The sequence below is a fragment of the Balaenoptera borealis genome (genome assembly GCF_965194805.1).
Source record: "Balaenoptera borealis genome assembly, chromosome: 3".
NCBI classification, from domain to species: domain Eukaryota; kingdom Metazoa; phylum Chordata; class Mammalia; order Artiodactyla; family Balaenopteridae; genus Balaenoptera; species Balaenoptera borealis.
In genome coordinates this window covers 159,149,062-159,159,723 of record NC_138866.1, presented here as the reverse complement: position 1 = coordinate 159,159,723, position 10,662 = coordinate 159,149,062, and the positions used below count along the sequence as shown (strand labels likewise).

Genomic DNA, 10,662 nt, shown 5'->3' with positions numbered 1-10,662 from the left:
GTGAATATGGGTGCTGGTATTTATACAGCATGCACATCTGTTAGGCAGATACATTACATAGTGCCTAGATGTTACTTATTAGGTACATGTGCTGGTGTCAGAGCAGCACAGCACCTGCCAACTCAAGGAGTGTAATAGGTATAGGATGATGGAACCCATTTCATTTTTAGTTTTTTGTGTGCGGACAGAATTCTTAAAGATTACAACTGAGTTTATGATTATTGAAACTATTTTAAAGCATGTATTTTTACCTTTATCTGAATTGCTGAAAGCCCCTCGAAAGGACCCTCCCATCCTCACGTCTCCATCCTGCAGGTCTTCCAAGACCAGCTCCTGGATTGGGATTGGCTGCCGGTAAACCTGGTAGGAGTGACGCTCGTTCCGTGTAACAGGCCGAGTCAAAACCAAGATGTCTTGAAACAGGAAAATGTAGAGTTTCTGGAGAAATGAGAGAAAAAAAAATGCTTCCTAAATATGGAACTTTGTGACTTTAAGTGACTGAAATCCATTGTAAAAACAACTTGATTTGATCTTACTAATTTCATCAAATTGATTTACTAAGATCCCCCTTACAAATGACTTCACAAAGATGGTAATTTTAAAGCTATGTATGTTCTCCTAGGAGAGCTTTTGTCATCACAGACTACATGCAACTTTTTTATCCGTGTGTAACATTAGATTCAGCAGCAGCTGAGCAAACGCTACACACCACAAAGACCTGACTGTCGGTGGTAACGTGACTGGAACACCAGGACCATACACCGCAGTCTTCTAGCAGGGTGAGAATTTAAAAATGTAAGCTGGTAAAAATGTTAATTGTTCTGTTTTGTCCCACATAAATTTAAGCTTTTATAGAACAATAAGGCCTCATGATAGAAACCAGAGATGAAAGATTAACTCTTTCCAAAAAGAACCTCAACTTACAAATTGGGCTTCTGAAAAGCACGTAATGAAATAAAAATACCATCCCATGCTTATACTTAGTTCTAGCAGGTACCTTTGTAATTAAGATTTAAAAAATAAGTTTGCTCTCATTCAATCTGCTGCAAAAATTTGTTTAGTAGTGCTAAAAACTACTTCTATTACTATAAACTCTTCAAAAAATTTTTTTATTAAACATCATAAAACTAATAATTTATTTAGAAAGGAACCCCTAGCCTAACAAGTTGATTTATGCTTCAAAACTAAAAAATAAATGATTACTGATTCTCCACCAAGACATTTAACTTATTCAGTAATGACAGAAACCAAATGTTTGCTTTACCAAAGCTGATAACATAAAATCCAGTTACCTTCTTTCAGTATGTGATGAGTTTATTTTACAAACCTGCTTCATAATCAATGTGGAAAAAAATTAAACAGTGGGAAAAGGGCAGTAACTGCTCACTTCACGTTAGTGTCCAAATGCACTTACATGTCCATTTTTATTTTTCAGTTCCCCATGGCAAAGCAATACTTTGCTTGCTTCAATTCTAGGGTCCTTCTGCTTTTCATCCAGATACTCCAGCTTGTCAATGTAATACTGGCATTCCGATTCACCTTTCTTCAAGTTGATATCAGAGAGAACTCCTTGTATTATCAATATCTAAAAATAATCAAAAAAAATCAATGTAGCATTTTCAGCATATTAGTTTATCCTGTTTCCCTACAGGACTAAAATGTCACATTAAAATGATAAAATGTTAAAGCTTGAAGGGACTCTAGAAATTGGGTACTTCAGCCGTCCCTTCATTTTACAGCCTCCGCCAAATGGGTGATTTGCCCAAAGTCACATAGCTAGCTGATGGAAGAGATCAGATTAGAATCCAGTCTTCTAACTAAAATATAAATATAAAATGTGTTATGTGTTACACATCTCTTTATTAGTGCACAGTGCAGTAACATACGAGAACTTAAAACGACTACAGAAAACTTCACTGTGCTGATTCAACATGCAGACAGTGTGAGAGTATCATTGTATATCTTTCTCAGGCAAGCTAATATGTAAACTTGAAAAACATAAGAATCACTTATTGGACTACTTACAGCTTCCTCCAGAAGCTGAACATCAGAGTGGTCTTTTGGAGTGTGTCTAAGAATTTCTTTCAACAGTAAAGGGTATTTAACAAGGCGGCTTCGAGGAATATCTAGGAAGCTCCAAAGATCTAGTTTTCGACTGAAGGGAGACTCAAGACATCGCTGGAGGAAGTCTTGGACTCTTGGATCCTGTTTCTTTTGATCAAGAAGAGCTTTGGCTGCCAGCTGGTTACTGCAGTAGCCTTTGTAGGCATTCAAGCCTGGCAACTGAAGAGTAATAAGAGAAAACAAAGTATAATGAGTTCCTGTTACAATTTAGTCCATTAGTAAGACTGTGGACACAAAACACAAAACTTATAGCTATTCTTTTTTTTTTTTTTTATCAAAAGCTTATTATATGATCCTTTGAGGTTTATCACAGTTCAGAATCAGTTTAACATTTGAAAAACTAATATAATTTACCATAGAATACTTAGAGCTATTCTTGAAAGTTTTAACAAGCTGTGAAAATTTTCCTGCAGGTGATAATGGGGGTTGGATAGTATTTCGGGCCGATCTGAGAATGCCCTTTTTCAATTTCCCTAATATGGCTAAATCCAAACAAAGACTCATGCCTCCTACTTCCCCCAGCCTCAATTACATGCCGGTCTCCTGTATTCCCAGGACACCTGAGCCCTCCTCTCTCACATTCTTCACCAGCCTTGAGACTGGTTATTTACTGACTGTTCTCTCACTTGACTATAAATGCAGAGACTATCTTTTATCACTGAATCTCTAGTCACCCCTCCTAGAACAGCGGTTGGCATCTGGCAGGCACTCAACTGAGAGAATAAAACAGATAACTGATGGTATATAATGTGGGAATTCTGTCTAAGGAGGAACATATTCTTAAGACAAATGAAACTGCATCATTCATGAAATATTTTTTAAACAGAGACTGTAACTTCTACAGCTATGTAAATTTGTTCAGTTTTAATGCCTTATTTATCTGATTTTAGAATCCAGTAACTGGATCAAATCAATGTGATACTGATCACAAATGAGAAGTCTGGCACATCTGTATAAACCTATCTGAAGGCAACAACTTGCTACATACCCAGTTCACAAGAATGTGACCAATCTGCTCTACTGTTCCACCAGGCTTGGTTGCTTCTCCTATTCTTGCCAACAAATCTGAAGTGTAAAGAAGCAGAAATGCCAATAATAGGTTTAATTAAAAAATAATTCAGGGAGGAGCAAGATTAAGGAGCAGGGGATTAAGAGGTACAAACTACTGTGTATAATATATAGAATATATATAATATAAATAAGCTACAAGGATATATTGTACAGCACAGGGAATATAACCAATATTTCATAGTAACTTTAAATGGAGTATAATCTATAAAAAATCTTAATCACTATGTTGTACACCTGAAACTAATATAATATTGTAAATCAACCATACTTCAATAAAAATTTTAAAAATATTCAGCACTAAGTTAGAAGTTTAGATTTAAAATTACTTGTTACTGCTGTTCAGAATCCTATGAAAATTAGGTAGCATTATCTTACCTTCATGCAGGGGTATATAAGCGTCCAAATCACCAAATATCTGTGTGAGTTCCTCTTCTGACATAATAGACAACTTTAACATGGGGTCATGGTAGGCCTGTCAGAGGGGAGAAATGTGTCACACAAAGAGATCAAGCAAATAAAACATGATGAGAGATCTGTACTTGAATGCAAGCATGACTAACTATGTAAAACTAGTGTGGATTCTATTTTATACATAAAAGAAATTAAAGTATATGTTAAGCCCAAAATAGACTTACTGATATTCATATTTGAAGAGATGCATCTAATAAACCTCATCTAAAAGAAGTATTCACCAGTAGATATTCTCTACTTTTCAACTTCTAAAGGTAAGAAAACCATCCTTTAGAATTTGTGAAATGTAATTTTTAAAAACTATGGCACATGATAGAAAGTTATTTACTGACCTTTCTTGCAAGCTTGAGATCCTCAATTAAATCCTGTTCACCTCGGGACATTTCATATATTGCCTAAAAAAAAATCCAGCAAACATCATAGATCACTCCTCCCTTTGAGAAACAAAAATTATATACAACTGATATTTATCATTATTTAACTGACGTTTTGAACGGCGCTTTTTAAAGTGACTCAGTCTGAAAACTGTAATTCAGAATGGAATCTCAAATTAGAGGATGCCGTAGGTTTCATAATTCTACCCCATCTGAGTTGTTAAACTGGATGACCACCCCCCATCACAGGTGCTGCTCAGCATGTGTTATGAACGGCACTCAAGTACAAAAATGCAAGTTTATCTTGCCATAGGCATTAGTTTGCTATTCTTCTGGCAAAACATATGTTTAAGAATCAGGGTCTATTTTTTTTAGTTTAAGCCAGTACACATGGCCTTGCTACGGAACGTGGCACACCTCCTGACGTTTGATCTCTCTGGAGGTTAAAGACTGCTTCATGCTGACGTCTAACATCTCTGACCACAGGGCACTGCTTCTCCTTTTGGCGGGCGCCGGGACTGTCGATCTGCTGGATAACTTCTGGGCAGAAGCAGGGGATCTGTTGTCACCACGAAGTGTAAATGACTGAAAAGAAAAGAAAGAGGTGAATGAGAAGAAGGTTTGGAGGATACAGGAATTATTATTTTTTTTTCTTAAAAAAAATAGAAAGACAAATTAAAAGCAAGGTTCTGAGAATTTCTCTATGCATAAAACAATCATTTATCCAAGTTTCTATCTAGCAGTATTCTAAAATATTTATCAGTCAAAATTCTCTGTGAATAAAAACTATCCAAGATCTTGCTTTGATATAAGATACAAACTAATATAATGAGGTTATATAAATATTGTTCCGGCAACAATATGCCTTACCAGCATATTCCAAAAAAGGAAAGTTATGTCTAAGTATAATAGTACAAACCTGTTTGTATGACTCAAAGAAAATGCAAGTTTTAGGCTTTTATAAAAAGTCCCCTCACTACATTACTTGTCCCTACCTGTATGGTTTGACCAAATCGTCTGACGGCTCCATTTCTTACAGGAGAGATTAAATTTGCCAAGGATGTGACCCGAGCTAGAGGTCGAACTCTTTTATTGCTTGGCTCCTGTGAAAACAAAAACAAGTTATACTAAATGTGTGTTTAGGTGTAATGATTTCAAACAAGTTTGGACAAAGTTAAGCCCTCTCAAAAACCAGATATTTGTACAGTATAAAATGCAGAAACATGGAACTCTGAAAATGAATGTTGTTTTTCATTGTTGAAATACAAAGAACACTAATGAATAACAGTAATTTATTAAATAATAAATGGTATAAGAAAGGCCAGTCAAATATCTGAACATCACTCTGAGAACATAACATACTATCATTAAACAGAAAAAAAAACAAAATTAAAACAGATTCTAAAATCCTTTAGAAGCTTTTAGCTTAATATAGAGAGTAACTTTTAAAAAATACCTCCTTATTTAGAAAAATTTCAAACATACACAAAAGGGGAGAATAGCATAATGGACCTCATGTACTTATCACTCAGCTTCAACAGTTTTTAGTGTAACAATTTGTTTCATCTCTGCCTCTACTGAAATATTTTAAAGCAAATGCCAGACATTCTATCATTTCACTCCTGAATACTTCAGTTAGAGAATAGCTTTTAAATGAACGCATCTGACATTGGAATGGGTCAGCTCTAAAGGCAGTGAGGTAGGTCCCTGTTGTGGAGGTATTCTAGCACAGTTAGGACAGTGGTTAAGAGGACACTCAGCCTCTGGAATCAGACTGACTGGGTCCAAATCCTGGTTTGGACACTTGATAGGAAACATCCTGGGTCCCAGTTTTCTCATCTGTAAAATGGGGTTAATATTAGAACTTCTCTTATAAAGGTGTTATGAAGATTAAGGTATGTTTAAAGGGCTCAGAACAGTTCTTGGAGCATACTAAGTTTTAGCTATTACTAACATTCTTTCTTAGGAATATTTCTACTTACTATGTAAACGTTGGTATTTATAAATAATTAGATCCTCTTTCATACATTTAATTAACTTCAAGGAAAAATATATACAAATTCAGAAGACATATTATTTTACATGTATTGTTTTTAAAATAATAATAGTATAGCAAACACATCATTTATCATTCAAAGATCTCAAAATTTTACAAATTGCATTACTCTTAATTTTACTGCTAGGAAAATGGAGGCATACCATTAGGTGACTCACACAGCTATTGAGATAAAGAAGGCCAGATCATAAAACAGGCCTATCCTTTATGTTGTCTATGGAGCATAATTATTTGTTTGTATTTGGTGCCTTTGACAATTGTGGCATACTTGACAAAATAATTTTAATGAGACTTCAGAAGGATATACGATAAAAAATTATATAAAAATTACCACTTAAAAATGACAGATGAAAAAAATTTTTTCCTAAGAATTCTTTGATATGACCAATCAAAGAACTGATTGGTCATAAAAAAGAGACGAGGAAAGTGAGTAAAAATAATTCCCTAAGAATAATTTAAAAGTAAAGTGGCAGAAAGGGTTAAAATCCTCCGGAAAGAAACTTAAATGATTTGAATATTCAAAGAAGCAGTTAAACTTACTAAAGCTCCTAAAGGTATATACACATATGAGGAGGGAATGGGACCCACTAAGGTAAGGAGACTTTGTGGACAACCAACAGAGTTCAGGCCCCTGAGTCCTTAAGAGGTGGTGCTGCAGACCAACCTTCCCCCGCCAAAATAATTAACTCCAAAGTAAAAATGTGACTATAAAGCCACTAATGTGCCAATGTTAAATGAACCAAAAAAGAAGCCTCCGGGATATGTAGTAAAATGACACACTGTGTGGCCAAGGCCATGTGTGGATGCCTTTACCAGACCCATCTGTGCGAGACTGAAGCGACACATGCACGGGCAGAAGGCGGCAGAAGGCATTCCTTTCTCTTGAGTAAAGACAGGACAAAGACGCTTCTGTTTGAATGGGGATATAATTACCTCACAAAGTAAGATATGCCAACGCCAACTAGAAACAAAGCAGTTGTCAGAAAGTTCTGTTCCATAGTTTGGAAAGAGAGGTTAATTCCTCTTCCTTGTTTAGAGCATAACCAATTTGACTTCCTAGTAAATCATAAAATATTTAATTTCAATTTAAAAGTCTTTGGAAAGGTGCTCTTCCCAGTGAATTTGAAAGGAAATGTTAGTTTAGCTGGAAGGAAAAGAATTTTTGATATCTAATTTAATACATAAAATCAAAAAATTCTTATCTTTGGATCAGTACAACTATTAATTTCCTGGTAACTTAAAATTGTTATATTTAAAATTAAAACTACAGAATTTAGATTTAGATAATTAAATATATCTAAAGCATCTTTCTGAAACTAAAACTCTGAAATGTGGGTTTTGTCTCTTTAGGGTGGCAGGATATAATGCTAAGCAGTATTTTGTTATTAAATATGTTCCACAGTCCTTTAGAAACCCACCTATAATCTCACTTCTTCACAAAGGAGATGTTAGTCTCAGGACTGTATCTAATCTAAAACGTCTGGTAAGAGCGCCTGGCTAGCTCAGTCAGTACAGCATGATACTCTTAAATCTCTCTGTACCAAAGTAGTGCTGAATCAGGAAGTACATGGGGGAGGGGGTGGGGTGGGAGGACACCTTGTACTTTTCACACAGGCTTTTAAGATCCAAAAGTAACTTTCCTGCCTTACTAAAAGTTCATATGTGATGAATGTTTGGCAGACACAACACAAACTTTTAGCATATATATTTATTTCAAAAGTGTGAAGAATTTTAATGAATAAAATAACTCAAAAAGTGTGACAAATGTAAAGGCATAATACTGAATATGGCTCACCAATTTCAGGAAAAATACATTATTTGAAAAAAATCATACAGACAACTTTTGTGGAAAAGTGTTATGAACTATGCATTCATAGGTCACCTATAGGGTAGGGACAAAAAATTCTCTTTATAGGTTAGAATTTGGTCCAGGTGAGCTACAACCAAAAGCAGTTTTTCTTTAGAGGTCTAGATGAGCCACTTTATCTTGGTTTGGTGTTTTGAGAGCTGGGATTCTGCCCACCTCTGCCCCTTTGCAGACACAATGCAGGTACAGGGTTTGGAGGTAAAGAAGGAAGAGAGGAGTAGGACTCTACCTATCTTACCATCAGTCAGAATAAGGCTTTCATAATGGTTTCGCTGCTGTGGTTGTTTATTTTTGTTTTGGAGCATTGTTAACAGCATTATGGTAAATACAAGAAGCTTGAAGAACGAGTACAGATACTGAAACTACACACTCTCCTCAAAAGACAATCTGAAAACCTACGGGAATAGATAAAGAACACCAGCAAGTTTTACATGCTCAAGGAACTTTCTACTGTAGGCAACCTTTCACCAGGGCTAGAGTTCACTTTACGAACTCTAATATTCATTTATGTTGTTTACTTAGGTTAGCTTTTAACCACACTATCTAGTTTAGCCAGGCAATCACATACATTGTTATAGGGAATCTGACTTGAGACTGAGTTTTTAATCAATCTATTTTACTAATCCAGTTACAGTCAGATTTTATGCCTTAAAATATTTTCTGGATATCTATAAACAGAAAATTGTTAAAATCAATTTCAAGTCTTTTACTGGAATGTACCTTGCACATAAAAGCAACAACATGGAAAAATTCTGTTGTGAACCCAGTTTTTTTGTAAAACGTTTTTTTTCTCCTAATGATGTCACATAAGAGAATATATTCCAGGAGGGTCTCTTCTAGAGTCAACCAAATCAAGACACACAAAAAAACAAGTATGTGTCTGGGTTTACTCATTTGGGTTACTGGATAAATAATTTTCTCCTCTACCTGGCAAGAACTTTGAAGAAGAATGAAAAGAAAAAGTTATTTATAAAAAGATAAAGATAAGTTATCTCACAGGATGTCTTCCCTTTCCTCTTAGAAACAGAAATAGTCAAATTTAGTTATTTATTTAAGGTTGTGTTGCTAAAAACCTGACAACATTCCTGGTGTTTTTAATCTTTGGGATAAAGGTATGCCAGAAACATGGCCGGTGTCTGATACCAAACAAAAAGACTAGCTCAAAACACTAGTTCAGTTTTAGTATTTACACTGATGACCACTTTTGAGAAAACAGAAACATATTAACAAAAGCCAAAACCAAACAAACAGAAAAACAAAAAACAAAGCCAAATCACACCAAATGAAAGCATACCTTTGAAAGACGGCAGCTATTCTAACTACCAAAAGGTGTGCATATGTATAATACACAGCTATACTGAGATATACAATACATTGCACATATTTAAAATGTATAGATAATTTTGATGTATACAGCCACAAAACCATCACCCCAATGAAGATAAGAAGTATAATAATATAGTATAACCATGGAGTGTATATATTATTGTGGTGTGCTATATAAATAGAATGCCCACACAGTATTAAGTCAACTATCAAAATTAAATAAAATGGCGTAAAAATCACTTATTTTGATAAATGTTCATAAAGACTTTTAAAAAGTACAACGACTTAGGTAATTAAAGCAAGGAGGGCAGAAGCACCTAAATAATGGTTCGTTGGCTTAAATATTTTAACACATTTTGCTTTCTTAAGAACAAAAGTCACACACAATGAACTTATCAGACGTGGAAAGAAAATTAAAAATGAACACTAGGTCAGATGGCATTTTGTTCACTAGCACTAACTTGCAAGGAAGGGATTCTTATTTTCCTCTTACTCCACAAAGCAGTTCCTAAGACTTACTAGGTAATATAAATAAATGCAGGTCGAAAACCCCCCAAAACCAAAAAACCCCAACCAAACAAAAAACTGTATTAAGCATCGGAAATGTGACCAATTTAACCAAACTGAACAGCATATACATTTAAAATGTTTTTCTTTTGTATAAAAGTTTGTGTACACTCAAGCTACGCTATGCATAAATAGTTCCTAAACACATTTCAAACCGGCATGTAAATCAAAGTCATACATTTTAATACTCAGTGAGATCAAAGTTAAGTTTAACAATATACTGTTAATAAACTGTTAAACATCGTAAAAGTTCCGTGGAGTTAGAAACCTTCCTTTGGCTTTTCAAGTCTCACCTCCTGCTCTCTGAAGGACTGGTTGTTCACATCGAGGACTCGTATAGTCCTTTTAATAGGTAGGAGACCTCCGACCTCATCGTGCGCCACCATGCTTTCCGAGTACCCTCACGCCCCCAGCCCGAGTCCTCCCAGAGTCGGCCGCCTGCAGGGAAGTTCCCGGCTCGGCCCGGCTCGGCTCGGCCCGGCTCGGCTCGGCTGGGCGCTCAGCTGCCCCGCGCAGCCATCACCCAGCGTCTCCAGCGTAGCGTCGGCTTCTGCGAGCGCTCGAAAGGCCAGCAGCACTCCAGGCTCTGTGGGCAGGGCCGGCTGGGCCGGGTCTAGTGGGCGGGCACCCGAGGGACACGTGACCGCCCTTAACTGACAGCGGGGCACACCTAGGCCTCTCCGCTTTCTCTGCCAAAGAAAGCTCTTTATCAAGAGGTTTGGAATTTCTATAGTGAGACCAGAGGGGAAAAGGAAACTGGGTTACTGTGAGGCTTTTCCTGATTTAAAAAGCATTCCCAAAGACAA

General features: G+C 36.1%; 1 protein-coding gene across 3 annotated transcripts in view; it reads right to left on the bottom strand.

Annotated features, from left to right (window-relative positions):
- Positions 1-10,662, bottom strand: part of NET1 (neuroepithelial cell transforming 1) — a 52,790-nt gene that overhangs the window by 2,308 nt on the left and 39,820 nt on the right. For 2 of the 3 annotated variants that reach the window (XM_082387150.1, XM_082387152.1), the window contains 8 exons: positions 5,036-5,143; positions 4,458-4,625; positions 3,999-4,061; positions 3,571-3,667; positions 3,113-3,189; positions 2,026-2,283; positions 1,415-1,585; positions 252-438 (listed from right to left, as the gene is read on the bottom strand). In XM_082387150.1, coding sequence (XP_082243276.1) covers positions 252-438; positions 1,415-1,585; positions 2,026-2,283; positions 3,113-3,189; positions 3,571-3,667; positions 3,999-4,061; positions 4,458-4,625; positions 5,036-5,143 — 1,129 coding nt within the window. Of the gene's footprint in view, positions 1-251; positions 439-1,414; positions 1,586-2,025; positions 2,284-3,112; positions 3,190-3,570; positions 3,668-3,998; positions 4,062-4,457; positions 4,626-5,035; positions 5,144-10,149; positions 10,448-10,662 lie in introns of those variants that run through there. The other variant, XM_082387151.1, reaches the window with a different exon arrangement.